At 43.4% G+C, this 16,331-nt stretch overlaps 1 protein-coding gene across 2 annotated transcripts in view; it reads left to right on the top strand.

Moving 5' to 3' along the window:
* LOC144781577 (adenylosuccinate synthetase isozyme 2-like) overlaps positions 1-16,086 on the top strand; it is a 57,454-nt gene extending 41,368 nt beyond the window's left edge. For both annotated transcript variants that reach the window (XM_078660490.1, XM_078660491.1), the window contains exon 13: positions 15,415-16,086. In XM_078660490.1, coding sequence (XP_078516616.1) covers positions 15,415-15,467 — 53 coding nt within the window. In that variant the 3' untranslated portion in view covers positions 15,468-16,086. The remainder of the gene's footprint in view (positions 1-15,414) is intronic.
* The last annotated feature ends 245 nt before the right edge of the window (positions 16,087-16,331 follow it).

Genomic DNA, 16,331 nt, shown 5'->3' with positions numbered 1-16,331 from the left:
TGGTTGAGAGTCTTTTGACACGACAGTTAGGGAATTGCGTCTTGCCGACAACTTGAATGATGCCAGCATTTCTAGGAATTTCATAGGTTTGCGATGAAATGAAAAGTTTTCAGTGTAACAAACCACCTGTACTTCTGCTTCCGGAGTCTTAAATCAAGGTGACAGCAGTTGTTGCCTTTATTTTTTCGGTACGTGGGAACCAACATCTCCCCTTTCCTAGGAAATAGGTAAATCAGGGCCATGTCTCTTCAAGGCTGCTGCGAGTCTCTATGGCTACTGACGATGGACATGTATGTCTTGGGTGATTGCTAATGTGGAAAAATGTTCCCTGGTTCCAACACAAGGCTTCAGTTTTGAAGTACAAACATGTTCTTGATTCACATGGTGTGCATTATGCCACCATTTGCTGATTGGATCCAGATATTTCTTTGGTAATAAAGTTTTTTGTTTAGTTTTTGGTATCGACTGTAGATTGAGGCAGTAGTAGTTGATGTGACATTGAACATAATCCCGCAGTGCCCCAGTACCTGAAAACAATTTTCTTCATTTGCTCCTGAAATGTGTGGTTCTTAATGACACCTTAATTTACATGTGTTCAAGATAGCAAGTCTCAGGTTGGTGGTTTGAGAAGGCGTGGCATTTAGCGTACAAGTTTCCCTTTCGTTATGGATTAAAGGAGTCCACAACACCATATGCCACATCACTGGAGACTGTGTTTGGAAACTATCGGTACTGGTTCTCTTACCTTAGATCATGGGTACTCACAAACATTTTCCCGGGGGCCGCAAAGTTCAGTCTTTGGTGTGACCGAGTGCCGCACTGATGCCAGCGGGGGTGTAAAGTCAGTGTAGGGGAAGCAATGCATGTATATTTAGTGGCTGAAATCAATTGCGCAATGTTAAACCAGAAAACCTGGGATGAATCCTGGCTTCTCCACTTGACCAAATTGTGTGACCCTGGGCAAATGTTTTATTTCATATTCCCTCCTTTTTCTTCATTATCACATATAAGAGGAACTCAAATACATGACTTCAGGATTCATGCTGTTCAAAACCACCTCCTGTGCTTGGATGTAATCACTAATGGCATTGTTGTCAGGATGGGAGGGAGTAAGCATGAACATTTCTAAATTCATGTTTGAAAACCATCACTTAAAGAAAAATACTTTTTAACTGCACTGCTATAATTTGATTTACTAAGTTGAAATGCTTCTACACGTCTATGAAATAAACTTGGTATGTTTACACGTTTGCTGTCTTAAAAAAAAATCAAGGTGTTCCTAAAGTTAAGGGCCTAGTTCCTTCCTTTCCCTAACTGCAATTAACCTTTAAATAAGTGCTTGCTGTATATATTTTTTCTAAATGTCATGTTAGTGCTGAGTCGAGTAAAGAGCAGTCCATTGCTGCTGATGCCCAGGGGGCCGCATATGAAGGTCAGGAGGTCCGTACTTCAAGTATCACAGCCTTAAATGAAGATCAACCTTCTTTGATGGGTGAAGGACGAGAATATTGCAGCCTGGGCTCCTTACTTGCGTCTGACCCCCTCAACTTCCACCACTGTGTACAGTGAAGGATTTACTCCTATCACCCCCTAAATACACACCTTGTGGACTCCGGAATCAGCCAGTAAGTCCAAATTCTTGGCACTGAAGATCTTTCTTAATTTACAGAAACTAGGGCCTAGTACTAGCTCATCCAATGTGTGAGGATTCTAGCCCCCATTTATGGGAGCCGAGTCTTAAGCTCTGGACTTAAACCCCCTCAAATATTCGTCTTTTGGCATGGGAGAACAACATTTAAATAGACTTTCTGAACTGACTTCTACATCCCCATGTGAAGACTAGCTGAGGTGTTCCCTCTTCGCTTTCTGAAATGGGGCCGCCTGACGAGCTACGGAATGAGCTATGAAATGCCATCTGTTTGCTTCCTGGAAGGGTACAGGGCTAGGTTTCACAGATAATTTGTTTCTAATCAGCAGGAACCTTCAACTATTCAATGTCTTGCCCCCTCTGCTTCTCGTTTTTAAGGTGATATACATGCATTGAGATACAGGAGGTGTAACGTGACGGTGAATGCTCCTAAATGGCCCAATTAGTATTGGTTCTCTGACTGTCTAAATTTAGCAAATTTCATCTTCTTTCAGTTATCTGTTCCTCGTAAGTGACACTTTTTCAGGACTGGGAGACTTTTTCAGGAACCCTTCTAATGAAGATTGCACAAGTTACTAAATGATGTATTGCCGCCAAGCTCTAGAAAGGAAGTCTTGCATGTTGGTCAGATTATCATGCCATGTTTAGCAGCTGCAGGCACTACCACGTGTTCAGATCTCCAATGCTTCCCTTTATAGAATGCTTTATTTGTGTATCACTTTGATACATTATTACAGTCGTTAGATCCATGCCAGCTGCTTGGCCTATTGTAAGAACCACCTTGTTTAGATTCGATCTGTAAACTTAACTAGTTTGGATAATAAGCCTGTCAAGCTTATTATATCCAGCCATTGAGATTAGTTTCTTGGAATAGTACAGTTCGAGGCATATGTGCCGCAGATGGTACATTTATGAATAGATCGCCATCTGGTGTTGGGCTCGGATGATTGCACTTTGTTTTTCTTCTGGAGAAGTCTTTGTCGTCATAGATGACTCCTCCTCTCGGTGTTAGTGCGCATGGGCATCGGCTCCATCCTTAGATTGTTTTTTTCCGCCATCGGGTTCGGATGAGGATCGAAGCGCTCCGGACCGACTTCAACAAAGAAGGTTATAACCGGCGCGTATTCCTTTCCAAATCGACGGTATCGTTATCGAACGCGACTTTACTCCATACCGACGCGGTTCGAAGGACGACGACTACGAGAAACTCGACGTAGTCCAGCCCGGGGTCCATGGAAAGGACTCCATTCAAAAAATGTCCAACGTGTGGTGCTAAGTTCCCACACAAGGACCTACACGAGGTGTGCAACCTCTGCTTGTCCCCTGAACACGAATCCAGGGACTGTGAGGCCTGTGCAGCGTTCTCTTCAAAGTCGACGATTAGAAACCGTCGAGCCCGAAGACACGAGGTATCGAGAATGCAGTCACAAGCAATCCCGGAGCTGTTCGAGGACCAGCACCCAGAAGAGGAGGAAGAAGAGGCCGACGAGGCGGGGTCTGAAGCGGACGAGTCTGACGTCGAGGAAATCGACGTCCAACAAACCGTGAGTGACGACGTCCCTTTACCAAAAAACAGACCCCCCACGGTATCGACCCCGCCTTCGAGCCCGGTCAGACAACCGAAAAAAGTTTCCAACGCCCCGCCTTCGAGCCCGGCAACGAAACAGAAACCGAAACACTCGGTCTCCCATCATAGTGGTTCCGGTTCCGATAAACGGACCACATCGACACCGAAGCTCCAAGTCAATGAAAGCTCGAAGTCGAAGCAGTCCATGTCGACACCGAAGCACGCTTCGGCGTCAAACACCCTCGACACCGGGGACATCTTCGATACCGAAGAAATCGGATCCGAATAAAATCTCGGCACCGAAAATACAAATGGACATTCAAAAGAAAAAACACCTTTCGGACCCGAAAACTGCGGTACCGACACAGGAACACGGGACTGATCCTAAACAAAAGACTCTGTTTATTGACCCAAAGACTGGCAAGGTAGTCACAGAACTACCTAAAAAGAGGAAGAATGAACATTCGGACGACAAGACTCATCCGAAGAAGAGAACAATGGGGACGAATACAACTCCTCCCTCTTCTCCCAAACCTAGACACACACCATCTTCTCCTCTTCCTCACAATAGGCCAAATATTCCTCCCACACGACCATCTACACCTACAACAGATGTAGAGAGTGACACAGGGGAGGGGGAACATCCTGGGGATGATGAAGACACAATCCCAGAGGAGGCAGACCCATGGGAAGAGTATAATGTAGGGTCAGATAATGATACCGACCCTGAATTGTATCCCTCAAAACCTTCACCTCCTGATGACAATACTGGGTTTGCACAACTCATTAATAGAGCAGCAACATATCATAAGGTAGAACTACATGCAGAACCTCAAATACAGGACTTCTTGTTAGAAACACTACCTACTTCACAAAGAACATCAGGAACACTACCAATGCTTAAGGGCCTTCTCAGTCATACAGCAGAGATATTCAAAGACCCAGTGAGGGCTAGGGTATTGAACCCAAGAATCGATAAAAAATATAGGGCAGCTCCAAAAGACCCAATATACATTAAAGGGCAAATTCCTCTAGACTCACTAGTGGTCACAAACGCTCGTAAGAGAGCAAACTCTTTATCTACAGGAGAAGCTCCACCTCCTGACAAAGAGTCTAAACTAATAGATGCCTCTGGCAAGAGAGTAGCATCTCAAGCGGCAAACAGTTGGTGCATAGCTAATACGCATGCACTACTTGCAAGGTATGACAGAGCGCATAATGATGAGTTAGAAAAACTCATCACACATCTCCCTAAAGAACATCAGAAGAGGGCAGATCAACTCATACAAGAAGGGAAGTTAATTACTAACACTTCAATAAAGTGCGCCCTAGACGCGGCAGAAACTGCAGCAAGGTCTACAAACACAAGCATCATGTTAAGGAGACATGCATGGCTCAGAGTATCAGGGTTCAAACAAGAGGTACAAACATCGTTACTGAACCAACCTTTTGATGGGAAAACACTTTTCGGCACAGGGACAGATGAGGCCCTAGAAAAGATGAAGAAGGATACCGAAACGGCTAAATCAATGGGAGCATTGCAACAGCCGACACAAAGAGGTTCCTTTCGTAGATCCACCTATAGAGGAGGATCCAAAAATACAGGTACAAGCCAGCAGCAAACCTCTTTTACACCTACATCACCCAGAGGTAATTCTAGAGGTGGATACAGGGGTAACAACAACAAGGGTAGAGGTCGCGGAAACAACAACAACCGCAACTCTCCAACCCCAAAACAGTGACTTCATACAGCTCCCCCCAGACCATATAACACCGGTCGGGGGACGCCTATCACAGTTCCTACCTGTCTGGGAGAACATCACATCAGACAGGTGGGTAAGACAAATTATCCAACATGGTTATTGCCTAGAACTCACAGCTACCCCACCAAACATCCCCCCCAAACAGCGTCCAATGAAACAAGATCACCTGGCACTGTTAAAACAAGAAGTACTATCACTGCTAGAAAAGCATGCCATAGAGAAGGTTCCACAGCACCAACAAGGAACAGGAGTATACTCCCTATACTTCCTAATTCCCAAAAAGGACGGGTCTCTAAGGCCAATACTGGACCTAAGACCTCTCAACGCATACATAAATTCGGAACATTTCCACATGGTCACGCTCCAACAAGTACTTCCTTTACTGAAGAAAGGGGACTTTCTTTCTACACTGGATCTAAAAGACGCTTACTTTCATATCCCTATTCACAAAGCCCACAGGAAATACCTCAGGTTTGTGGTAGAAGGACAACATTATCAGTTCAAAGTCCTTCCGTTTGGTGTCACAACGGCACCAAGAGTGTTCACAAAATGCCTGGCAGTGGTAGCAGCTCACCTAAGAAGACAACAAATTCATGTCTTCCCATACTTGGACGACTGGCTAATAAAGGCCAGGTCACAAGAGGAATGTCTTCAAAACACACAAAAGACAATTCAGCTACTACACCAGCTAGGGTTCACGGTGAACTACACAAAGTCACACCTACAACCAAACAAGGTTCAACAATATCTGGGGGCTACTATAGACACAGAAAAAGCCAAAGTGTACCCCAACCCAGTCAGGATCCAAACAATGCTTACAATCGTTCAAAGATTTCAGCCACAACACTCACTAACAGCAAGAGTGTTCATGCAGCTATTAGGCATGATGTCATCCTGCATACTGCTAATACCATATGCCAAACTACAAATGCGTCCGCTACACGAATGCTTAGCGACACAGTGGAATCAGGCTCAAGGGCAGATTACAGATCTGGTGTTGGTAGACGACCGCACACACCGCTCTCTGAAGTGGTGGAACATAACAAACATTACCAAGGGGCGGTCGTTCCTAGAACCAATTCCACAGGTGACAATAACAGCAGACGCATCGCTCACCGGATGGGGAGCACATATGGACAAATACACAGTACAAGGAAGGTGGAGTGTGCAGGAAAGAACACTGCACATCAATCATCTAGAACTACTTGCAGTGTTTCTAGCATTGAAAGCCTTCCAGATACATGTTACCAACAAAGCAGTCCTGATCAGAACAGACAACATGACAGCAATGTATTATATTCAAAAACAGGGGGGGACGCACTCTCTCCAACTATCCAGACTAGCACAGGAAATTTGGAGATGGGCCATTCCTCAAAACATCTATCTGTTAGCCGAACACCTACCAGGAGTCCAAAACCAGATAGCAGACATCTTAAGCAGACAGTCGGAACAAATACACGAATGGGAACTGCACCACCTAATACTGCAGCCATTCTTCCAAAGATGGGGACAACCAGAGATAGACCTCTTTGCCACTCATCAGAACGCAAAATGCCAAAGCTTCGCGTCCAGGTATCCACATCACCTGTCGCAGGGCAATGCGTTATGGATAAATTGGTCCAACAAATTTGAATACGCTTTTCCCCCTCTCCCACTAATTCCATTAGTGGTCAGGAAGCTGCAACAACATTCAATGACCATGATACTAGTAGCACCCACGTGGGCAAGACAGCCGTGGTTCACCACGCTCCTGCAACTCTCACAAGTGCCACATCAAAAGTTACGAATTCTACCCATGCATCTTACACAGAACCATGGAGAAATAATGCACCCAGATCCAACTCAATTGAACTTAGCGATCTGGCTCCTGAAATCCTAGAATTTGGGTACTTAGATCTACCCCCAAATTGCATGGAGATAATTAAACAAGCGAGACGTCCAACCACCAGAGCATGTTATGCAGCTAAGTGGAAGAGGTTTGCTATACACTGTACTAATAACAATATCAACCCTCTGGACGTATCAACAAAGGAGATTATTTGCTACTTATTACACTTACAGCAATGTAATCTAGCGTACACATCTATCAGAGTACATCTAGCAGCTATAGCAGCGTACCTACAAAACAGGCAACACATATCACTGTTCAGAGTACCAGCGATAAAGGCATTCATGGAAGGCCTTAAGAGTCATTCCACCAAGATTACCACCTTCCCCAGTCTGGAACCTCAACGTAGTACTCACCAGACTAATGGGGCCACCCTTCGAACCTATGTATAGGTGCGAAATACAATTCCTTACATGGAAGGTGGCTTTCCTTATAGCCATTACCTCACTCAGGAGAGTAAGTGAATTACAGGCATTGACAATACAAGAACCATTCCTACAGTTACACCAGAATAAAGTGGTTCTTAGAACAAACCCAAAGTTCTTGCCTAAAGTAATTTCAGCATTCCACATCAATCAGCCTGTGGAATTACCAGTCTTCTTTCCAAAGCCACAGACGGTGGCAGAAAGGGCTCTACATACACTAGATGTCAAAAGAGCCATTTTGTACTACATAGAAAGAACACAAAACTTCAGGAAAACTAAACAACTATTTGTAGCTTTTTCCCCAACACATAAGGCAATCCTATCTCTAAAGCAGGCATCGCTAGATGGATTGTAAGATGTATACAAATGTTACATTAAAGCAAAGAGAACATTAACTGTTCCTCCTAGAGCTCATTCTACACGAAAACTAGGAGCATCTATGGCATTCTTAGGGAACATTCCCCTAGATGACATATGTAGAGCAGCAACTTGGTCTACACCACATACATTCACAAAACACTACTGTGTTGATGTACAGGCTGCACAACAAGCCAGAGTGGGCCAAGCTGTATTAAAAACTTTATTTCAAACAGTTGCGACAGACACTGGTGACCACCGCTAGGGAGGTAACTGCTTTACAATCTATTCATAAATGTACCATCTGCAGCCCATATGCCTCGAACGGAATATGCTACTTACCAGTATGCATCTGTTCTTGGCATAGAGGGCTGCAGAGTGGTACATGCCCTCCCAGCCTCCCCGGAAACCTGTGTCTGTCCCAACATTATCTTATTTAGATACACTTACATGGGCATATCTTTATGTACTATACTACACTACTCCATCTAACCCTACTATGGCAAAACAATCTAAGGATGGAGCCGATGCCCATGCGCACTAACACCGAGAGGAGGAGTCATCTATGACGACAAAGACTTCTCCAGAAGAAAAACAAAGTGCAATTATCCGAGCCCAACACCAGATGGCGATCTATTCATAAATGTACCACTCTGCAGCCCTCTATGCCAAGAACAGATGCATACTGGTAAGTAGCATATTCCTTACAATGGTTTCCTCCATGAGAATTGAATAATTAAAGATTCTCTCTTTTTGAATCGGTCACTGTTTTGAATAGAGTACCAAGTTTGTCCCCATCGCTTGCAGTGGGAAATGCCAGTTTAAGATAGTGGAAAAGAGAAGGATGGCCTATTGATTTTAATATCTAAGTAAACCAGCTCTGTTGCTCAGCTGTGTATCTGCTGTCTAGTCAGTCTACATAGCAGTGCCTTGTAAATTTGCAAAATGATTTTCCGGTATCTGCTCTGCAAATCTCAAACACAGCAAAGATGTTTGCATTGCTGTCTGAGGTATTAAGCAGGTTATTTTGCAGTGGTGTTTGGATTGCTTGGATGTAGCCATCTCTTTACACATGAGACCAGATATTTGTCAGATCCTTGCTTTACATTTCCTAAACGGCTGTGTCAAGTGTGCATTGCACTGGAGATCCTTTCCCCATCCAGGCATTGAAGGAACCTTTTAACTTGAGAAGAAACGTTTGCAGGAAAATTTCTCATATGGTATACCCTAATTTATATGAAACTGCAGAATCACAAAAGATAAGGGGTGGGGTTCTTTGACCAACTTAGTTTCTATGGAACACTATGTAAGGAATTGGACCCAAGTCTCGCTGCCCATTTTCTCAGGGCCAAGGGCCCGGCCCCTACACCCTCTGAGACTGGAATCTAAATGGTGTGCACAGGTTAGGTATCCTTTAGTGAAAGACCACCCAAGGCAGATCATAATTAGCTCTCAGCAACCTTTGTTTGGGAAAGCTGAAAGCCTTATTAAGCCAAATACTGGAGTTATGGCGATACACTAGGTTTTTGGGTGTTGTGTTGATTTATTTAGGATAGCGGTAATGATTGCTCATTTCAAAAGGCTTGAACACGTTAAAAAAATGGAGACCTTTATCACGGTTGTTGTATTAGCCACTCGTGTGAAAGTGTCTTTTGAAGCACATGGGGCTAAGCCAATGTCCTTAGGAGAATTAGACACTGTAATCTTGAGTTCCAGGATTAGAATCTCGGGGGTTTCCATATTGGGGGGGGGGGGGGGAAATAAGGGAAAACTCATTTTTTAACAGTACAATTGAAGTGGTGAACTGAATTAAGTACTCAGTTTTGTTGTGATGTGCTTAGTTTTATTTTTCAGGACTTCAAAATTAAACAGTTGCTGTTCAATAGTGAACATGACTGCTATCCGATCATGCTACTGAAGTTTATATTGCACCCAATATTATGTTGCGTCGCCCTCATGCTATCGCCACCCCCTGTTTCTGTGAAGCGCTCTGATATCTGTAAAGATCTTGTTCGCGCTATATAAAACTCTGAATAAATAAAGATGTATTTTGTTTGATTGGATGTCTACTTTAATGTATTTGGCAAAGTAATGTTTTTTGGCTCTCTTGGTGGCTCCATGGCACCCTCTCCTGTGTCCCTTGCAGCATGTTGCGTTTTAGTTGATTTGACTTGCATCAGTGGCTTTCTAGATTGTTGTTTGTGTGTTTCAGTATGGCTAGTTCGTGACAGAACCACTTGATTTAATGCCCAATTCGTGTTTTTGGCTTTGGTTGATTATAGGGTGTCTAGACCAGATAAGATATTGTGGTACAGTGTATCAGACACGGTTTCATAGTCAATTCAGTCTTATTGATTCGCTTTGATGGTATTACAAGTTTTTTCTATCTCCCCTGCATTCGTTTAGTGACATGCCTGATGAGACTGACAGACATGTATTTACTGATGCAGCTGTTGGGTTTATAGGTTAAGTTTGGTTGGATAATGGAATTGAAAGAAAAGTCTGACCATGTCTCTGGGTGTACTGTTGGGTTTGAGGTTTCAAGATTGTGTTTAAACATCAGGCCCAGCGTGTAGCCACTTGTGTGCATCAGACCATTCATGACCTGTTTGAAGGAGATGGGACGTACTAATTGAAGTTTTCTATCTTCAGCATTTTGTTATCTTTGCAATGGAGGTGGAGTGTTGATTTCATTGAGGAAGGTTAGGTGATATCCTGAGGGCCTGTAGACCATTGCTGTGATGAAAGACCCGTTAACGTTGCAATCACAGTGTGCAATAGAACTATAGGGAAGAAGCTTTGGAAATGTATGTGATACCAGTCCATTGCGCTCTCCCTCTGAATTACTTTATTATCTAGCAGAGGTAGTCCTCTAGGTCAGCATTTGTCTCCAACCCTGATGTCGAGGCTAGGCAAGCAACAGGTTCAGGTATGGGGCACTTGGTATCCAGACTGCCTTCAGGGTTGAACTGGTGTTGATTTGATTAGACCGTGCTTTATCTGCAAGCTCAATGTTGTTGGATAACTGTATCACTGGAATTTGGCCCCTTAAAGATAAGAGCTTTTGCGACGAGCGGATATAAGACGAGCCCGTCCAAGTGAGCCGTCTGAAAGAGAGAAAAGTCTACGTAAGGAAAAGCTCTTTCCCAATGGCTGGCCACCGTTTAGCATAAACGGTGACGCCGGCCAATGGGAAAGAGGGCCTGGTCTTAAAGCCCGATACTGAGAGCCCTCTAAATCATTAAATCTCACCAGCGAGACTGCGTATGTGCGCAGCCCATGCCAGCTGAGACCTAGAAATGTGTTTACTATTGCTGGTTTTGGGGAGGGGGGGGTTATTTATATATATTTTTTTACATTTACAAACGATCCTCAGAAAGATGAGGGAAACCCATTTTGAGAAACGTAAATAACAGGAAATCTCCACAGGTGGGGCGTATATATGGGTTTCTTTTTTTTCCACTAATGAGAAGACCCTGATTAAGAAGAGACCCACTGGTTGAAGACTGTGCATAATGAGATGGACTATCGTGTGTGCCATTCAGCTGTTTCAAAAGAGAACTGGGGTGCCATAGCATCACTAATGTGGACATGTTATTGGAGAATGTGTTGCTCATTTTTCAAAACTATTCAGGTTACTGGGGACACTCAAGTGTCTTCCACAACTACGGGGCATAATCTGAGTAAAACGAAAGTGACTTCAATTGGCAGCATACACGTTTCAGAGTGAAATAATAGTAGCCAAGGTCTGTTATGATAAATTTACTCTTTTTGCGCACAACGAAGACATGATATGGCTTTGCATTGGTGCACATGTGCAACTTTAATGAATTCACAAGAATTTAAAGAAGTGGGTGATGAAACTTAACTCTTAGAAAATTTTTAACTGCATTTTAGCCTGAGCAAATATGCATGTGTATATCTGCTCATGCGAAAGTTTGATGAGCGTGTGCAAGTTCACTCCCTACAACCCCTGTTTTTCCCATCCTGGGAAAAGTTTTATTTCTGCCCTTGTCTGGAGCAAGTTTCCAATCCCTCCCCATGTCTGAAGAGCTTACAGTGCAGTTGGTGAAGACTGTTAAGGTTCACATTGTGTGCAGATTCAAAAGGTTATTCCAACCTTGGAACGACCACTTCTCGTCATTTTCAGCTCTGGTACATGGATTTGCTTAAAGGAGGCACTACAAGAATACAAACACAGCTATAATAAAAGTCCTTCATAATCAGAAAGGCTATTATTCGAGCTCTGAAGTAATGACAACACTGCCATAATTTGTCGCCTCACAGCATGGCACCAAAGTAACAAGTGGATTTTGTTTTTACAGGACAAGTACATTTATGATGTATCCCTTCCCACGGAAAGTAGATATTTTATACAATACTGCACCCCTAGACTGTTCCACACATTTGTCCAATTTTCTCTGAAGAGTCTTTGCTACTGTTGAGTCTGCATCTTGGGTTGTATCTCGCATCGTGGCCCTTCTAGACCCACACGTTTTCGAAGAATATGCCTCATCCCTGTCCCCCTCCCATTACTCTTACAGTTGTTTCTACTCGCCTGTCTCTTTAGTAAGCTATAAAGATTTTAATCCTTGCATCTCTTCGTTTTGAGATATATTGTATAGTTCTTGCAATGACCTGGTAGCTCTTCTCTGGCTTGTCTGTGAGGTGTTCATTTTGGAGGTGTGGCCTTCAGAACTGGACACTTTACTCCAGGTTAGGATACCAGAACTAGATGATAGGCTCTAATTATGACCATTAGAAACCTGGAGATAAGAAACCGACAAATCAAACATGATGGGGAATTTGTAACAACCTTCTTACGCAATGAATATGAGTCACCTATTGATTACATTGTGACTTCTGATATCCTAGATGGGAAACTGACTCGGGTGGAATCAGTTTTTACCTGTTTTAGTGATCACACCATCCTTTTCTTTTCTGTAGCATTGTGCTCCGTTTGTGAGATGCCAACTAAGATAATGGAGACACCGGCCCTAGTAAGAAAGAACGGTTACCAACTAAAATGGTCTACCGTAGATAAGGTAAACAGAACCCAGAGAATAATGACAGAAAATCTGGACTGCATACAAAATTGCTGAACGCATCATCCAGGATTTCTCAAAATTATTGGAGGCTGTAAATAAGGCCTTATTCCGTAGGGGCATTGGTTTGATTGTGCATGCTCCCAAGCCCTAAAAACCCTTCATGAATCCTTGGAAGAAGTACCCAGAAACCAAGAGAGAATAACATTCTTACGAAAGATATATAAAGATTCTAGGAAGCAGAGGGGAAAGCCCTGAGAGAAGATGCCTGGGAAGAACTGGATAGAGCTTCCATAACTAACAATAGCAGGGACTTCTGGAGGGTGGTAACCAACCTTATTTTAAGGATGCCACTGATCCAACCCTAGAATCTCATGTCGGTGAGGATGCTTGGGTGGCTCATTTTGAGAAAATCTTTGGGTCCGAGGTAGCGCAGATGGTGGAGCATCCCCCAGTCCCTCTCCCCCACACTGACTTTCTTGAGGAATTAATTAAGGGCTGGATTGGTGCAGCAGGGCGAAGGCCCCAGGCCCATACTGGGTCACCATAGACCTGTTTCTTGAAGATCATGTCTCATGGGTACCACATTACAGAATGTATTTAATGCATTGTCAAAGATGGCCCTTTGGCAGCATGGGGCACAAGTGTTATCGTTCCTATTTTTAAAAGGGGAGCCAAAAGCGAGCCAGGAAACTATAGGCCAATGTCTCTCCTGGACAGCACCTCAAAGTTAATGGGGCGGCTATTACTACACCGGCTGGAAGAATGGGCAAACAACAAAAATATACTGATCCCAGCTCAATATGGATTCCAACGGGGCAGAGGTACCATTGACCAGCGCCTGAGCTTAAGCTTTATAGTTGAAAAATATACCAGGGCTAGAGGTGAATCAATCTACATGGCCTTCATGGATCTCTCAGCCTCATTTGACTGTGTAAATCATAGAAGGCTGTGGGAGATAATGGAGGCCATGGGGTGGATCCTCCAGTACTCCTGTTCATTAGACAACTCTAATCTCAGACTACCGCCTCAGTGCGTTATGGTAAGAACTGGCTTATACCCGTTCCTTTAAGATTCTTCGAGGAGTTGGGCAAGGGTGCGTTCTCACCACTTTCCTTTTCTCCTTATTTACGAATGGGGTAGGAGCGGCACTCGCAGGTTTTGCCCAGGACATTCCAAAGTTCGGATCACTATCACTGCCTCTCCTTCCGTATGCAGAGGATACGGTCTTAGTGGCCAGAACGGGGAGAGCGTTGCAACACATGCTAACAGCTCGTACCTCATTTATGAGCTCCCTTGATCTAAGGGTAAATTAATCAAAATCATTTATCTTAATAGCCAGGCAAGCAGGGCGAGGTAAAACCCCATCCTTCTACTTAGGGGCTTGCAAACTGGAGATAGTCGATTCCTTCCCCTACTTGGGTGTCGTATTTGATAAACACTATACTTGGGCACCTATTATTAAAAATAGGGGGGGGAAAAGCCTGGCAGGTATTATTAATTTTATTAAAGATTGGGCTCTAAGCCTTTAAGAGCTATAAAAAGTATCTTCAAGGCAAAGACAGTATCCCTGACCACATATGGAGCGGGGGTGTGGGGTATTGAGAATACATTTCTGAAACGGTTAATTTCCTTATTGCTTTCATGTCCCAAATTTAACTGCCATGTGGATTTGGATTATCCGTTCATCAGCGATCAGATAAGACTAGCACCTTTAGTGCTATGGCACTCTTTCTGGAAGAAGAACACGCTCCCCCCCCCAACACAACACATCATAAAGGATGGCCTTGAGCTGGATAATGTGCACAAATTAAGACGATTGGGCTATGTAAGATCGACTCAGATTAGACTGGGCATGGAGGACCAAATCCAAGCAATTGTCTCCGAATTTCTGAAATTTTTAAAAGAAACATTTTGGCTAACATGGCCCACGAGCGTACAGAGATGCACAACGATAAGCCATCAGTCAAGACATACGAGTCTTGCACCCCTTCTAGAGTCTGACTATCATTACGTAGAGGAGATTTAAAATCTAAAACACAGATTCATACTAGTAAGATTCCGTTTGAATCTGTTCCCACTGTTGGTAGAGTATCCAGCAGGAAAATATTAGCTTAGCGACCTTTCTGCTTGCCCATGTGACGAAATGTCCGATCAGTCCGACTTGCATATTATTTTATTCTGTGATCTGTACAAAGAGGAACGAGCGAAATATTTATTACCAGTTTTGAAACTGCACAATTTTAGGCAATGTAGAGTGGCCCATACCTATCTCAAAAACTTGCAGATCCTTTTATTAGCTATGTAATGGCAAACTTCCTCTGACCCTGTGTAATGAAAATAAAGCTTTTTAACTAATTTAAAAATTGGGATTTATCTGTAATTTTAATGTATTTACTGGAGTTTTTGATGAATTGTATTTGTGTTAATAGTGTGTGTGCTTTTATGATCTTTGTTTCTATTTAAGATCAAATAAAGCTTTTATGAATGAATGAATGGACCTCGAGAATTAGGCTGTATAATCTAGATCTAGCCTCCACAACTGGGGCTCTACGTGTGATATTGTCTCCAGACCTGGGGCTCTACTTGAGATGTAGCCTCCAGAACTGCAGGCAATACACGTATGTGGTATTGGTTACAGAACACAAGATCTGTTTGTTTAATGAGGAACAGTATATGGTTGTCCCCACTGATGACTCCTATTATTTCTTTTTCCTACAGTTAAATGGATCGGAGTTGGTAAATCTCGCGAGTCGATAATTAAGCTCTTCTGAGGGCCACACTCTGCCTTATCTTGCTCTCTGGAATGGACCGGCTTCTCTCTTCTAAAGAGCGCTTTCTGACTCCTAAGGACTGCAGCTGGAGACGTACACAGGATCAGTAGGGAGGGGAGTCCACTGATTCTCTATTCCTCCAAATGAACTTTTTAATGAACCCAACCCTGTTTTATATTGTAAATAAGCAGAGTGCGCTCAGGTGCATGCAGATTGATGGCATGCTTTCTCCCAATACTTTAGCCTATATACCTCTTACTGAAGGTCCCTCATTATCAAGAGACATTCCAGGGAAAGTGTGGGGGGAGGGGGAGTCACTTGGTGTCTTTATCACTTTCGTCTTGTTGTTTGTCTACTCAACGGCCTGCTTTCCATCCTTGGTGTCATTGCCAAGCCACGTTTTCAGAGTATTTTTCCCTCCAGGACTCTTGAGGACTGCAGACAGAAGTATAGAGTTTTGGACCTGGAGTTGTGCGTTTCCTTTGTGTGCATGCTCACCCTACGAGTGCAGGGCTGAGGTCTGATGTCCGATGTAACTGGGAGCACTTGATTGCATTTATTTTTTTGAACACCTTGTTTGATTGAGAAAAACTTCAATAAAGAGATGTAATTATTGTAACATTTTGGAAAAGGTTCTTCTTGGGTGACTGACCTCAAACACATTCTCTCCTCCAAGACCCAGGATCTGCAATATGTCATGTTTTCCTTTCAATGCAGGGTTTTGCTATTACACTACCATAGTTGGACAAAGTCAGAAAATTCAAGCTTATGGTTTGCTGCCAGAGTTTAACATTTTTTATACGATGCGCAAGACATTGTTTTTTACGATGACAGCACCTATCATGGTATAGTGTATTGAGATAC

The sequence above is a fragment of the Lissotriton helveticus genome, chromosome 9 (genome assembly GCF_964261635.1).
Source record: "Lissotriton helveticus chromosome 9, aLisHel1.1, whole genome shotgun sequence".
NCBI lineage: Eukaryota > Metazoa > Chordata > Amphibia > Caudata > Salamandridae > Lissotriton > Lissotriton helveticus.
The sequence above is the reverse complement of the archived record's forward strand: the minus strand, read 5'-3'. Positions and strand labels throughout refer to the sequence as shown.